The sequence below is a fragment of the Impatiens glandulifera genome, chromosome 9, assembly GCF_907164915.1.
Source record: "Impatiens glandulifera chromosome 9, dImpGla2.1, whole genome shotgun sequence".
NCBI classification, from domain to species: Eukaryota; Viridiplantae; Streptophyta; class Magnoliopsida; order Ericales; family Balsaminaceae; genus Impatiens; species Impatiens glandulifera.
The window spans coordinates 36,679,125-36,694,750 of NC_061870.1; the positions used below are offsets into that span (position 1 = coordinate 36,679,125).

The 15,626-nt window shown below is 38.2% G+C and overlaps 3 protein-coding genes across 3 annotated transcripts; 1 reads left to right on the plus strand and 2 right to left on the minus strand.

Moving 5' to 3' along the window:
* Positions 1-2,893: 2,893 nt before the first annotated feature.
* Positions 2,894-4,205, plus strand: LOC124913897 (1-aminocyclopropane-1-carboxylate oxidase-like). The gene is made up of 3 exons (XM_047454331.1): positions 2,894-3,041; positions 3,130-3,690; positions 3,767-4,205. The coding sequence occupies exons 1-3, from the start codon at positions 2,934-2,936 to the stop codon at positions 4,052-4,054; spliced, it is 957 nt and encodes a 318-aa protein (XP_047310287.1). The 5' UTR covers positions 2,894-2,933; the 3' UTR covers positions 4,055-4,205.
* Positions 4,206-5,942: 1,737 nt separating this feature from the next.
* Positions 5,943-8,337, minus strand: LOC124913896 (ubiquinol oxidase 4, chloroplastic/chromoplastic). Its single transcript, XM_047454330.1, has 9 exons — positions 7,935-8,337; positions 7,559-7,745; positions 7,394-7,487; positions 7,194-7,309; positions 7,005-7,113; positions 6,830-6,898; positions 6,668-6,739; positions 6,535-6,582; positions 5,943-6,453 (listed from the first exon to the last, which is right to left on the minus strand). Exons 1-9 carry the CDS (start codon positions 8,105-8,107, stop codon positions 6,227-6,229), a joined length of 1,095 nt encoding a protein of 364 aa, XP_047310286.1. The 5' UTR covers positions 8,108-8,337; the 3' UTR covers positions 5,943-6,226.
* A 126-nt stretch (positions 8,338-8,463) lies between these two features.
* LOC124915514 (uncharacterized membrane protein At1g16860-like) lies at positions 8,464-10,582 on the minus strand. Its single transcript, XM_047456241.1, has 4 exons — positions 9,582-10,582; positions 9,176-9,331; positions 8,861-9,072; positions 8,464-8,788 (listed from the first exon to the last, which is right to left on the minus strand). The coding sequence occupies exons 1-4, from the start codon at positions 10,308-10,310 to the stop codon at positions 8,596-8,598; spliced, it is 1,290 nt and encodes a 429-aa protein (XP_047312197.1). The 5' UTR covers positions 10,311-10,582; the 3' UTR covers positions 8,464-8,595.
* Positions 10,583-15,626: the final 5,044 nt, after the last annotated feature.

Sequence of the window (15,626 nt, forward strand, 5' to 3'; positions counted from 1 at the left end):
TGTGCTGGAACGAAAAAAAGTAGCTATGTTCGAATTATATATAATCTTCTTTACTATCTCTATTCATTTTTCACGACAAACGCCAAATTACGTAGTAATTTGTATAACTAAATCCGGTGTGGTAGCCAAATATGAAAATCCATTTACCAAACAAACTATAGAGAACCGTAGAATCTTGAGTTAAATTATAAGAAAGGCGACATTAAGAAATCTAATTAATTTAAACTTTTTCCTAAATCGGGTTAATCTCAACTTAATACACAATCTATGTAAATTGCATGTCCAAGGAAAATAACATTATGTTTGTGGTCCTAAATCATTCAACATCAAATTAGGAATAATAATATATATAATTGTAGTGTGTTATTATTCTTTTGTTTTGAATTTTAAAAAGATAAATAAGTTTAGTAATATTCTATTGTCACTATAAGGCGACAAAATTTTTAAAGGCATCCCAAAAGAAAAAGGGAAAAAAAAGTGCTTTAACTTAATATGGGGGTTGTTTTCCTCCATTATTTTAATATTTATGTCCTTATACATCATTCCCGAAAACAAAATAATCTTAATTTGTTTATTTCTGAAAAATAAATTTTATCCACTTATGAATGATAAATTTAAATAAATTAGATTTAAAATTTTTCTATAAAAATCCATATAGAATCCCACTTTACTAAGTCTCCTATATATATCTTGGTTTTAATGGAATGGAGGATTGGGTTAATTAATTAGTGCTTAATTAGCTTTGGGTATCTCCACAAATATGAAAATGTATTTAAAAAGTATATATGACAACAATTTATTATATATACTAACAATTAGTTGTTATCTACTATTAACTAAAACTAGCATTTAGCCTATACATTTGCATGAGTAATAATATAAGAAATCGTGAAAAAAAATTATGGATAACATTTTAAATCTTATTTTTAACCGTTTTAAGTTTATGGGTGGGTCAACCCACAATCCGACCCAAATATTCATTTACTCAACATCATTTTATATATATATATATATATATATATATATATATATATATATATATATATATATATATATATATATATATATATATTAGTTAGTTAAAAAATTGAACTTATATTAATATTAAAACGTCTCGCGTTTATCAAATTTAGTGTTGATCTTAAAATATAAAGTCTTTGTAGCCTACTTGGTTAAAGAGTTGTACTTGTTTTTGTTAGGTTTCAAGTTCGAAACATACCTCCAACATTTTTAATTTTATTTTTAACCGTTTTAAATTTAAAGGCGGGTCAACCCACAATCCGACCCAAGTACTCGACCCGGCAATCCGGACACTTTAAAAATTAAGCATCATTATATATATAGATTAGTTAGTTAAAAAGTTGAACTTATATTAATATTAAAACGTCCCGCGTTTATCAAATTTGGTGTTGAATTCAAAATATAAAGTCTTTGTAGCTTAGTTGGTTAAAGAGTTGTACTTATTTTGTTAGGTTGCAAGTTCGAAACATACCTCTAGCATTTTTAATTTTATTTTTAACCGTTTTAAATTTAAAGTCGGGTCAACCCATAATCCGACCCAAGTATCCAAATTAACCACAGCTCTCGACCCGACAATCCGGACACTTTAAAAATTAAGCATCATTATATATATATAGATTTAAGTAGCGAATATTATTTTATCTAAAAAAAAATCATTAATTTATATTTTCTTTTATTCTGAAATATTAAGAATAAACATGTTGCATTGAATATTTGCATGTCGTTACTGAAGACATTTATTTTCTCATTTATTTATAGTTTTTTAAACTGAAATATTTAAAACATGAAGTTTTATGAATATACTTATTGCATTGGCTTATGCATTTATTAGAGGTTAAATGAAGGAGTGTTTATTTTACATTAAATGAAATATAAATAAAATTTTATTATGGAAAAATAAATACTTAATTTATTTTTAAGAGTTGATCACAGTTTCTTCAACAACTATGATTGTAACGGAATTTAATTAATTTTCTCCCTTTCAATATAACAACAAAATTTGTAAACATTAAACACAAAAATAAGTACAACAACGAGTTGAATAAATATTTAAATTTCTATTACCATATTCAAAAGATGAGTGTCCACTAAAATAACTCAAATCATATTAAAAAAAAATAACATGTAAACTTGGAATTATTTTTTATAGAATTCTAAAAAATAGTGGAATTATTAAATCAATATTGTAGGTAATGGAATTGATGGAACTGACTATATAACAATGTAATTCAATTGTATAACTATTTTTAATAACTTCAATGTCCATCTTTCAATTAGACATTAAATTCACTTATAAGGAAAATATTTAGTTAATTTATATGTCATTTAGCTAGATATATTGTGGTGTCAGGATAGTTCTCTTATACTTAAAAAAAAAAATATATATATATATATATATACTCATCACTTTAATTTTAATTTTAGACATATATCCTAACTAGTAGTGTAAATTGTAATACTCGAACTATAATTTATATTATATTATTTCGAACTCAGTTTGTTTCGAACTGAGCGAGTTACTTGAGTAGCTCGAATCGTTTATACCCCTGATCCTGACAATTAAACTAAAACATGATATAAAATTATAAATAAATAAAAAGTACTTACAAATATGAGAAAAATAAAAACAAAGAGAAAGAAAACTAGTCATTTATAACAAAGCAAAATATGATATTTGTGATGGCTCATAGTTTCTTTAGGCCCGACAAACTAACAATGAAACAAGAATTCTTTAATTACTTCTCTTTCATAGTTTAAATCAAAGTATATATGGATGGATACATAGCAAGAGAACAGTTTTTTTTCAATTTTTTTTTCTTTCTAATTAATGACTCGCCTGTCTATAAATTGCAGTCACCACGACCAAGCTATACACACCTTACAGATAACAGTGAGAGAGAGAAAGAAAGAAAATGGATCAGAGTTTCCCTGTAATTGACATGAATAATCTCAAAGGTGAAGAAAGGGTAACCGCCATGGAAGCCATCAAAGATGCTTGTGAGAACTGGGGTTTCTTCGAGGTAACTAGTTCTCTTCTTACGTAACGCATGAACACCATGCATGTCATTTCAATTTCTTAATTAATTTTTTTTTTTTTATCAAAAACAGGTGATCAACCATGGAATCTCCCACGAGCTGATGGACAAAGTGGAAAGCCTTGCAAAAGAACACTACAAGAAGTTCATGGAACATAAATTTAAGGAAATGGTGGCCACAAAAGGCCTTGAAGCTGCCAAGGAGGTTGATCATGACACTGACTGGGAAAGCACTTTCTTCGTCCGCCATCTTCCCGATTCCAACATCTCTCAACTCCCCGATCTTCATCATCACTACAGAGAGGCAATGACTGTCTTCGCCAAGGAGCTAGAGAAACTGGCAGAGCAACTCTTGGAAATTCTGGGAGAGAATCTTGGTCTAGACAAAGGTTATCTTAAGAAAGCCCTCAGCGGCTCTAATGGTCCTACTTTTGGGACCAAGGTCAGTAACTACCCTCCGTGCCCTCAGCCGGACCTCATCCAAGGACTACGTGCCCATACAGATGCAGGAGGTCTCATCCTCCTCTTTCAGGATCAAAAGGTCAGCGGTCTGCAACTTCTCAAGGATGGAAACTGGATTGACGTCCCACCATTGAAGCACTCCATCGTCATCAACCTAGGTGACCAACTTGAGGTATAATATACACACATATATTCATTCATTCAATCAATCAATCTTGTAATTGTTAATTATTATTCTTTTTTGTAAGGTCATTACGAATGGAAGATACAAGAGCGTGTTGCATCGTGTGATCGCTCAGACCGATGGGAACAGGATGTCTTTAGCCTCGTTCTACAATCCGGGCAGTGATGCAATCATCTACCCTGCACCTGCACTGGTCAAGAATGAAGAAGTTTATCCTAAATTTGTATTTGAAGACTACATGAAACTATACTCCGGGGTTAAGTTTCAGGCTAAGGAGCCTCGATTCGAAGTTATGAAGGCAAAGGAGGCCAAACTCAATCTTCCAGCTAGCCCTGTTGGCACAACAGTTTGACTATGTGCTCTTAATTTAGTAGTAATGAATAAATGTTTGCAATAGTGCAGACCTATCTAGATATCTTCTTATGTTAAAACTCAGTGGTGGTTGTAATGCACTTGTTTGTTTGTATGTGTGCTTATAATGTAATCTTTGTGGGGTGTTTTGATGTTTCTCTATGTAATATATACTGTAGTTTGAGAAGATTATGGTAAAATAAGAGATGGATTCTATTATCTTTCCTGGTTACAACAAACAAAACCTAACCAAACAACAAAAGTGTTTAGGTGTGTAGTCAATATCAACTTATAAAAACTGTGCATGGTTAGGATTGGACAAGTAAACCACCTTTGTCCCAAGATGATAGATAACTTTTTTAATGATTAGCAGTTCACCATGAAACTATAGCTGCTTTATGTCATTTAAATGTCAAACCAACATGCAAGATGTTGGCTGAGTTCCAACACTTGCCCCCCTTCAATTCTATCACAACAGCTTGCTTAAGTACAGAGTACAGAAGACACACAAATCTATAGCATTATTGTTCCCTGTTTCAGAATCCACCTTCAATTTTCTCTAGTTTCCAAGTTTAATCACCTCATGACTGTTTCAAGCAAGAATTATTTCAACTTACCTCGTTACTATAGAGATTTGAGAATGGTAAAATAGGAAATAGGTTCAACATATGAATGTTTTTTTCATTTTGTGCATAATTGTTTCATACTTTTCCTTGTCTAAGATACCACAAGCCTGTTGAAGGATAATGCAAGTGTACATCAAGAGATAGTTTAAAGGAAACACTTTCAATTATATCCAAGTTCAGTAAAAAAAAAAGAACACATAATTTTCCTCATTTGGCAACTTGTGCATAAGCATGGCCATAAGATGGAAGGATATGAAGATGAGTAAGGAGAAAGGTGGACTTTGTATTAATGATTTAGCTACTTTCAACAAAGCCTTGCTAGGAAAATGGTGTTGAAGATTTCATAGGGAGAGAGATTGTTAGTGGGTTCGCCAGTGGAAACCAAGTATGGAAGAAGGGATGCCGGTTAAGATATATGTGCTTTGTGGAAGGCTATCTTTAGAGTATGATCCACTTTCTCTGAAATGCTAAAGTTTGGATTGGGGAATGACAAAAGAATACTTAGTGCAATAGAGAGTAGAGAGATCGAACCAATTCATTCTTTCTTGAACTAACTGGTCATCGGGTTTGCAATTTCTGCAACGTCTCCTGCTGAAATCTTATCCTACAGAAAATGGGCAGAATATATGCTTTTTGAGGAATGGATTGTATTTCCTAAAAAAGTAAAACAAATTATTACTTACAACAACATTCCTCAAAATCTGGTTTATGGTAAGGCCTTTGTTTCTGTCATGAAGCTGAGAGAGAATGCAATTGGCCCATGAAGGAAGAAACACATCCCCTGAGTATAAAGCCTGCAGATTGGACAAGCCAAATCCTTTTGCCCAAACAAAGGTGGCAACTTTACAACAAAATCAGGTTTCTTTCTTGGCTAAGAAATGGTATTACATGTTGCAGTTTCATCAACAGAGAGACATGGAGGCAAATAGGAGAATCAAAAGGTATACTAGCAAACTGGAGTATGGGTTTAGATCATTCACACACAACGAGCTGACAGATGCCCAGATTAGAGCGAGAGTATACAGTGTAGGATCATGTTGAGCCATCTTGACGTTTCAGTACTATATAAATAACAGAATGTGACTTCAATCAGATTAAATTAATGCATTGGTAGAGAAGCCTAAGGATTGATGACCGTGGCACACCAAGTAGCCACTTCATTAAATATTAGTGACTAATTAATTGAGTTCATGATAATTTAAGTACATGTTAACTCTGCACATTGTAACTAATATTGGTGACAGATATATATTATTTAAGTAGTGAGACAGTAAATAACATTAATTATATTGGGTTTGTTCAGGGAGGATGCAGTTAAATAACATCCATGCTCCATCTATGGTTCACCCCATTGGTCCTTATTGAGGCGGATTGAAATTTGACTATTGCAACTAAGTTTGAACACAAAACTAAAAATTTATTCTATATTGATGATATATACCCCAGGAATAACATACAGTATAGTATAAATAAATGTAGCCAAAAAAACCCAAAAAAAACATGTTCTGACCATTGTATAAGTTCTTCTATTGAGTATTTGGTTTGAGTTAACCTTCTTCTGAAGTTCCAAATGACTTCTTAATGCAATCAACAATACCTTCACAATCCGTCTGAGGAAGGGTGCATCCCGTGTCCTCTTTTTCATCTTCAACATCTGCATCCACTTGATATGAATGAGGAGATCGCAGGTTTCCATGGGTTTGGCATGCCTTCATTGTCTTGCAGTGTTCTCCTTCGTCCTCTCTTATGTTAACAAACACATCATACAAGTTGTCTGACCAACAAAACATTATAATAAGCATATGAATCATATAAAATTCTGTCAATTAAGAAGCTTTCCTTCTTCATGTCATACCAATTTTTGGCCTTCTAGAATTTGGCATCTTGGAGGTTTGAAATTCATCTGATTAAGAAAGAAGAAACCAAAATCTTAAATAACTGTTCTAGCATATGGATAAAATAGACGAGTTTGTTTAGCAGAATGGTACCAAATAAATATAAGTCCCCTCCAGTGTAATACTTCACAGCAACTTCAGGTGCAGGCAATTTCTTCAGCTCGTCTATGGAAGAACAAACAAGTTAATATTATTAACACTTTCATTCTTAAGAAACAAGTTTTTAATATTAACACTTGAAATTTAGTTAGTTACCTCCTTGTTCCTTAATGAATTTGTCATAGGTTTCATATGCATGGTGCTCCACACATTCCGAAAAATGATCTGCATGAACAACATTTGATGATCAGGCCTACTGAACTAAACTTGTCAGTTTAGTTATATTTCTCTTGTAAAATATATATATATATATATATGTGCATATACTTACATGCCATTCTAGGGCTTAAGGCATACATGAACACCGTCATAAAGTAATAGAAGACCGCAATGTGTTGAGCTAGGAATCTGTCAAACCACCACGAGTTTCCTCCTAATTCCTGCAAAACAGGATTCTGTTTTAGACAAAACAACAACAGGATGGTTAATAAATATGGAAAGAGAAGGGGATGAACATTACTTCCATTATGAGAAGATGGTGCATCTCATTCCAACTCTCAGCAAAGTGCACTTTAAGATAATCTGACTTTCTCCACCAGCCAAAGCTTTCATACATGTGTAGAACAGAGATGAAAGCTGATAACACAAGAACAAATGAAAAGATGTCAAGTTTTTTAAAAAATTTAAGCATATTAGAAGAGACTTCAATTCAATACTCACAAAAATAAGGAACTCTTGCGATAGTTTCAAGAACAAAAAATCTTGCATAGTTGCGGTCATGGTACAGACCATCAAGTATCTTGATTACTGAATCCTGCAAAAACAAACATATTGTTTACACAATAACCCAGACATCAGAAAAATGGCTCTTTGATATTTACTTACTGTTAGAAGGATATTTAGGGACTGTTCCAACTTAATGATCCAACTTTCAAACCCATTCGGCAATGAGCTCTTTGAAGGCTCCCCCTTCAATTCATCATTGGGAAGTGTCTTTCCTGCAAATGATTGCTCCAAAACCAAATCATCCTCCTTGTCCTGCAACACTGTTGCTTGGACTTTGAATGACTTCCTAAATAGTGATTGATATTTCAGTCAATTAGGGAATCGGACAATTAGGGTTTTAACCATGATTCAGAACAAAACGAAAATTAGAAATATACTGAAAGCCAAGCAGAACTAGTTATTTGTTCTAACATAACCTCAAACAAGGTTTTAAGCTAAAGATGAAATTCGCTAAACAAACATTTCAAATTCAAACCTTGGCAAAGATCGGAGCCTATAGCCAGAAGTGCGGGAAGAAAAGAGAGGATCGATGCGTAAATGACTGCCGCAGTTGAGATAACACGGTTTTGAGCAATTTATCCACCGGAGATGCGACATCGATGATGAAACAGGGATTGCACTTACCGGAGAAGGGAGTGATGTAGACATCCTCTCTCTCTCCTTCTCTTCTCAAGAAGGCAAGTGAAAAGAAAGGCGAGAAAATGAAGAAGCGTCAACTGAAAGCGAAGCCAGAGATCGATGATTTCGAGCACATAGAACCCTAAAAGCAGTCAAGAAGCGAATTGTACAATTTGATTCGTCGTCTTCGTCGGCGCTCTTTGTTAGCGCATATTCTCCGGTTGTCTGTTTTCGTACAATGATATTTTTTCTGTTGTCTCAATGTTAATAATAATATGTCTAAAAAATCAAACAACTTTATTTATGCAAAATTTGAATACATTATATATCTTTGAATAAATATTTTAAAAACTAAAACTAAAGAACTAACTAAATAATGAGAAAACAAAAGAATTATAAAAGCAACATAGATAGATATCTTAAAAGGGTATTAATTAATTGCTTCAATTAGATTTTAACCTACTAACTAATAATAATAATATTTACTTGACAGAGTCCAGGAAATCAACCTACTAAAACTACACAGGAATAATTTCTGAATTCTGAGATTTGTCGCAGGTCAAAACAAGGCCTTCAATGTAGGTTGGGAGAAGGCACCGAAACCATTGACAGCCGCTTGAGATTGGCTCGGGCGGAGGAACTATCATCAGCACATTATCGTGGCGTCTCACAACCCCAATCACACTAACCGAGCTTCCTTCTTTAATATACCTGAACACAACAATTTGAGAAAAATAAGAAACGATCCAAAGTATTTATACTAATGTTCAATTTCATTAATACCCTTCTTTGAGACGCATTACGCGGTCATCGATTGATATGCTGCGACTTGAAAGCCACTGTAGGAAACTTGGTGATTGGTCTCGATTGTCCTTTGTCACATCCAAAATCTTTGCAGGCTCAACGAGGACAGCAGTCTTGAACCCGTATCCTGCCTTTACTAACGCTCTTAAACCGGTCTGGAAGTCTGATATGTAGAAATCAGTCACGTATCTCTGTCAAACATAGAGACAGACCAAGAACAAAGTCCTTTTTAAGTTCTAGAGACCCAATTCAATGACATTAAACAATGAAAAAGAAGGGTAACCAATAAACCACCTCTGCATATCTCCTTCCCCAAGTGAAGCATCGGTGTTTGGGATTTGCAGATTTCCCGCCCCATCCCTTATATTCTAACAATTCTGTCGATACATATACGCATCTTGGAATCTTCTGGAAAGACGTTTCCAGTGGAATACTGCCGCAGGTAACTACCTGCATACAAGATATGAGTTCAGGAAACCAAGCAAAACAAAACAAAACAAAGTAAACGTATATGGCCTTGTTCCATCTTTGGGGTTATTTGAGTTTACATTGTCATCAATCCTCTCATTAATCACGTTATTTAAATCAATACCCTCTATTCTTACCCAAATAATCAAGTAATTCATAACCTAAACAAGAGCAGACACACAAAGGAAACAAGAACAAATTACAAAAAGAAAATGGTAGGAAAAAAAGTTACCCCAGTAACCTTCACACATTGTGAATCACGTGCACTGCTGAGATCGGATTCTGAGTAGCTCTTCAAGAACCCTAATAAACCCCTCTTTTTCCAACTGCAGTTCCACACAGTCGCAATTAACATCAAACCCAGAATTGCTAAAACGGCAATCAGAAATATAACATTCTTAACAGCCACCATTAGAAATGTTCCAACCAACAAACACATAATCATCATCACCACAAAAAACCATATTACCGCCTTTGACACCTTAAACCCCATCTTCACCTCCTCAGTCAAATTAGTCACAACCGAACCGTATGACGTCTTACCCATTGAAGGGGAAGGTTCCAGCTGACCCGACCGACTACCCGTCATTGAACTGATCGAACCGGACGTAATGAGGCCAGTCGGCATAATGGGACCTGAGTGCCTTTTCGGAATTGGGCCTGAGCCGGAGGATTTTGCTCCTCCTAACGGACCTGAGCCTGAACCAGATCTAACTGGACCGGTGTTGAGTTGAGAAGAGGAAGACGATGTCCGTGAAGTTCTCAATGGAGGGGGGCCTTGATCGGAGTTGGGTATGTCGAACATTTTCCCAAGCTCCCCGGAATTTTTAATGTCGCCGCCGGTGTAGGGAACTGCACGAGAAGACATTGTGGGTTGCCGGTCTTTGAGCTGATCGGGGCGACCTCCTGAAACGAATAAGCCATTGCTTAGTTGATGAGAGTTGATCCGAGACCCCATCATTGCAGAAAATGAATGGTTTTTAGAGAATTAGAGTGTGATGGCGGCAGTAAGTGATAGTGTATGGGTCTGTGAAGAGACGATTAAGGATCCAAATTTTCATGATTTTGAGTTCTTGACGACTGTATCGCCGTTCATTTGGGGTTTTCCAAGTCCAAAGGCCTCTTTTTTGGGGGGCATTTTTATTTATGGGATCATTTTTGTCCATTAGATCGAGTGTTTAAGGCCCCCACTTCAACTAATCATGAACCTGCGGATATCTAACGTCGGTGGTAACTCCTTAGAAAATAATTAAAAAATTAAAAATTAAAAATAAGCATCGCCACCTCACGCATCCGTCGCCGGAGTTATAGCTCCGAGATATAACTTCGTCGTACAGACGGGGACCCACGTGAGCATTGCGGGGGTTATTCTTTTTTCATTTTACTTTTTCATATATATATATGTAAAATGTTAATTTATAATGTAAGTCCCTAGAGAGTTATCATTTACAAATTAGTCCTCAAATATTTTTAACATCTAAAAAATTACAAATACATGTAGATCTTACATTTTTTTTTATAAATTGTTGGTAATGTTTTTGCTTATTAAGTTTGTGTTTTGTGTAGTATGTTGTAATGTAGAATGACATATTCATCTTAAATATTTTAAGACATTAAAATATATATCTGTTTTTTTACTCAATTCTTAATAACCTAATTTCATTAATCAACTCCTAAAATGTATTTCCTCTACACGTTTACTCTGTCTACATTTAATTAATCATCTTTCTATAAATTTGATTTTATTAGAAAAGACCAGACACATAGAGGTCCATTTAAAGTAGACAAAGTGATGCAGCGTGCGTGGCTAGGATGAACCTTTATCAAGATTCGTTGATTCTTACGAATACTGAAAGTTGATAGATATTGAGGAAACCTCGTTTTCTGATTAATAATCTTCCCATAACAAAGTGTTTTAAGATTCTTTAAATACTCAAACCCTAGCTTGCAAAAGAAATAAACAACTTTTAATAAATTGCAAAAAACACCCGAAACTAATAAAAATGCGATTTTGAGCCCCTAAACGTCGTCAGATGGCCTTAAACCATCATACCTCATGGCAAAGCCATGACTTCTTCACAGCACCACGTTTCCGCCCGAAAAACACTAGGCAATCGTCGAAATCTGACACTTGCGAGATATTTTCGGAGCTGCAACTTTCGCATAAACGCCTCTTCGACTCGCACCGCATCATTCCCCCCAGGGTAGAAAAGATTCGTCCTCGAATCTGGAACCGCATCATCCTCATCAGAAGAAGACTCACCCACAAAAGGAACAAGATGCTTCACATTGAACACATCAGAGGTACGCACATGGCTGGGAAGGCGTAAACGATAAGCATTGGGGTTGATCTTCTCCACAATCTCAACAGAACCAATCTTCTTAGCAGCAAGCTTGCTATATTCATGAGCTGGAAAACGATCATTAGTCAGAATAGCCCACACAAAGTCACTAACTTCAAAATCAACAGCACGCCTTCTCGAATCAGCCTCCTCCTTGTACTTGGCAGTAGCAGCAACCAAGCGGTCATGAGTGGTCTGATGAACCTGAGCCAACTGACCAACAAAATCCGCAGCAGTGGAATGAGGACGCACCTTGCTGGGCAGCGCTAACAAATCAAGAGGAGCACGCGGAGACAGCCCGTAAATCACATGGAAAGGACTGAAACCAGTGGAGCGATTAACAGCATGATTGTGAGCAAACTCGGCCTGAGGCAGCTTCAGATCCCAAGCCTTAGGATGATCCCCAACTAAACTGCGCAGAAGGTTCCCCAAAGACCTATTAACAACTTCAGTTTGGCCATCAGTTTGCGGGTGATAGGCACTGCTAAAATTCAGCTGAGTATTAACCAAACGCCAAAGACTCCTCCAAAAGTGACTTACAAAGCGAGTGTCCCGATCAGAAACTATGGAGGTAGGAAGTCCATGAAGGCGATACACATCCCTGAAATAAAGTTGTGCAACAGCCACAGCATCAGAGGTTTTCTTGCAGGGAATGAAATAAATCATCTTCGAGAATCGGTCAACCACCACAAAAATTGAATCAGAACCACGCTGGGTACGTGGCAGCCCAAGGACAAAATCCATACTGACATCAGACCATGGTTGAGTGGGAATAGGCAGAGGCAAGTATAACCCGGCATTAGTCGAAGCGCCCTTAGCCAACTGACAAACACGACAGCGAGCAACAAAACGCCCCACCTCTTTGCGCATCGAAGGCCAGAAATAAGAAGCTGCAAGAAGCTGGAAGGTACGATCACGCCCAACATGGCCTTCTTTGTGGAGTTCCTGAATCATCCTCAAACGCAGGCTGCAATCTGGAATGCACAGCTGCACACCGCGGAAAAGGAACCCATCCTCCAAGACAAAGTCCCTCGAATCCCCCTGTTGGATGCGAATGAGGACCTGAGAAAAGAAAGGATCATCACGATAGAGGTCCACAAACGAATCAAAGCCGGGTACATGGACACGCATCTCCGCCAACAGCCCATGACGACGACTCAAAGCATCAGCCACGCGATTAGACACACCAGCCTTGTGTTTAATCACAAAAGTAAACTGCTGTAAATAAGAGACCCACGAAGCATGACGATGAGAAATCTTGTCCTGACCACCAAGATGCTTGAGGGAATCATGATCCGTATATAAGACAAACTCCCGCTGAAATAAATAATGACGCCAGTGTTTGACTGCCTGGACAATAGCATAGAACTCAATATCATAGGTACTGAAACGAAGTTTAGCGCTAGACAGTTTCTCACTAAAATAAGCAACAGGACACCCAGATTGGCTAAGTACAGCCCCAATACCCAATTTCGAAGCATCACAATGTAGTTCAAATGGCTGGGAAAAATCAGGAAGAACCAAAATAGGGGCTGAAGTGAGTCGGTGCTTGATCTCAATAAAGGCAGCCTCGGCATCATCCGTCCAGAAGAACTTAACCCCCTTCATACAATCAGTGATAGGAGCCGTAACACTGCTGAAGTGAGGAATAAAACGCCGATAGAAGGAAGCCAAGCCATGAAAACTGCGAACTTCAGTGATCGAAGAGGGGCGGGGCCACTGATTGACAGCCAGTACCTTACTCGGGTCCACTTTCAGGCCCTCCCGAGACACCACATAACCGAGGAACTGGGTAGAATCAGTAAGAAATGTGCACTTCGAGGAAGCAGCATAGAACTTGTCACGCCGGAGAACAGATAACACCTCACGAAGATGGGAGAGGTGTGCTACCTCGCTGTCACTATAAATCAAGATGTCGTCGAAGTAAACGACTACAAACTTCCCAATGAAAGGGTGAAGAGCCTGGTTCATCACACGCATAAAGGTGCTAGGAGCATTCGACAGACCAAACGGCATAACCAGCCACTCATATAAGCCCTCACGAGTCTTAAAGGCAGTCTTCCACTCATCACCCATGCGAATACGAATCTGATGGTATCCACTCTTGAGATCCAGTTTGCTAAACACAGAAGCACCACCCAACTGATCCAACAAGTCATCCAACCGGGGAATAGGAAACCGATAACGCACTGTAATCTTGTTGATAGCACGACTATCAATGCACATACGCCAAGACCCATCCTTTTTTAGGGTAAGAAGGGCCGGGACAGCATAGGGACTAAAGCTCTCTCGAATGTGTCCCTTAGCCAGCAAGTCCTCCACCTGTCTACGCAACTCTTCATGTTCTTTGGGACTCATGCGGTAATGAGGACGGTTGGGTAGGGCAGCACCTGGAACCAAGTCAATGTGATGCTGGATATCACGCAAAGGAGGCAAGGCACAAGGCAGATTCTCAGGAAAAACATCTGCAAACTCCTGTAACAGCGGCTGCACTGGAATAGGCACCTCAGAACTAGCACCACAGGTAATCTGCGAACAAAATAGAGCAAACACCATGCCAGATTCGACCATGGCGGTCTGAAAAGGACCCCGAGACAACAAGGTGGCAGGGGGGACGCATGATGAGTGGGGGCAGCACCCTTCTTGGGCTGATTTGGCATCAACACAATCTTGGTACCATGAAATAAGAACGTGTAGGTATTAGCACGCCCATCATGTATAACAGAATGATCAAACTGCCAATGGCGACCAAGTAAAAGGTGACAAGCATCCATAGGAACCACATCACAATATACAGCATCACGATAATGGGAACCAATGGAAAAATTAACAAGTACGCGCTTGGAAACTGTAACATCCGTACCTTGACTCAGCCAGGACAGGCGATAAGGCTTGGGGTGAGGTTCAGTGGACAGACCCAGCTTCGAAACTGCAACCTCAAAAATCACATTCTCACAACTCCCAGCATCAATGATGAAGGTGCAAACTTTGCCACCGATGGTACAAGTGGAATGGAACAGATTATTGCGTAACCACTCGTTGTCAGGAGCACGAGGGGTTAAACATGATCGACGAATCACCAAAAGGGGGCCAACATCACCAGAAACATACTCCTCCGCTGCCTCATCATCATAAACATCATACACTGGGGCTGAATCTGAAGGAAGAGCAGAGTCAGGATCATCCACCTCAGTAAAAAGACCATGATTGGTGGACTTTGGGTTGCGACACTCTGCTTGGCGATGGCCAACTTCACCACAATTGAAACAACGCAAGCCACCGGGACGTCCCTGCGGGGGGGCTGTAGTGCTGCGAGGGGGGGCTGGGGTGGGATGGGCCGGCTGGGAAAAAGAACCAATGCCACTAGTGGGGACAACCTGTTTTCCAAAGCTACCCGAACCGCGCCTGGCTAGCTGTTTCTCAGCCTGTGAAGCACACTGATGTGCCTCAGAAATAGTCAAGGGATCAAACATATTCAAAATATCCTGCAACTGGAGGCGAAGGCCACCAATATAGCGAGAAACCAACTGGAGAGGGGACTCAGATAGGTCAACACGAGCCAAAAATGTGTAAAACTCAGTGGAATAGTCATCCACGGAACGAGAACCCTGACGAAGATTCTGGAACCGCTGGTACAGGTTACGTTCGTAATTATATGGTAGAAACGCAGCCCTAATATGCTTCCTGAATTTGTCCCAATTCGTGAGCTTTGCCTTACCATGACGAACACGTGTCTGTTTCAACTGCTGCCACCATGCTTGTGCACGATCATGTAAGCGGATCGTAACAAGGGGTACACGACGATCTGCAGGAACTTCCTTGAAATCCAGAATCTCTTCAACCTGAGAAAGCCAATCAATAAACTCTTCCGGTGGTAGACTACCATCGAACTTAGGGTTGTCCACCCTGAAAGCCTGCTCCCAGCGATGATTGGG

Bases quoted from the DNA above. Each gene is read 5' to 3' on its own strand.
- LOC124913897 (XM_047454331.1), top strand. From the start codon at position 2,934: ATGGATCAGAGTTTCCCTGTAATTGACATGAATAATCTCAAAGGTGAA. The intron at 3,042-3,129 runs GTAACTAGTTCT...TATCAAAAACAG, and splicing joins AGAACTGGGGTTTCTTCGAG to GTGATCAACCATGGAATCTC. The intron at 3,691-3,766 runs GTATAATATACA...CTTTTTTGTAAG, and splicing joins ACCTAGGTGACCAACTTGAG to GTCATTACGAATGGAAGATA.
- LOC124913896 (XM_047454330.1), bottom strand. From the start codon at position 8,107: ATGTCTACATCACTCCCTTCTCCGGTAAGTGCAATCCCTGTTTCATCA. The intron at 7,488-7,558 runs GTAAGTAAATAT...TTGTTTTTGCAG, and splicing joins CCCTAAATATCCTTCTAACA to GATTCAGTAATCAAGATACT. The intron at 7,114-7,193 runs GTAATGTTCATC...CCTGTTTTGCAG, and splicing joins ACCATCTTCTCATAATGGAA to GAATTAGGAGGAAACTCGTG.
- LOC124915514 (XM_047456241.1), bottom strand. From the start codon at position 10,310: ATGATGGGGTCTCGGATCAACTCTCATCAACTAAGCAATGGCTTATTC. The intron at 9,073-9,175 runs GTGGTTTATTGG...TATGTTTGACAG, and splicing joins GGGGAAGGAGATATGCAGAG to AGATACGTGACTGATTTCTA. The intron at 8,789-8,860 runs GTATTAATGAAA...TGTTGTGTTCAG, and splicing joins GTAATGCGTCTCAAAGAAGG to GTATATTAAAGAAGGAAGCT.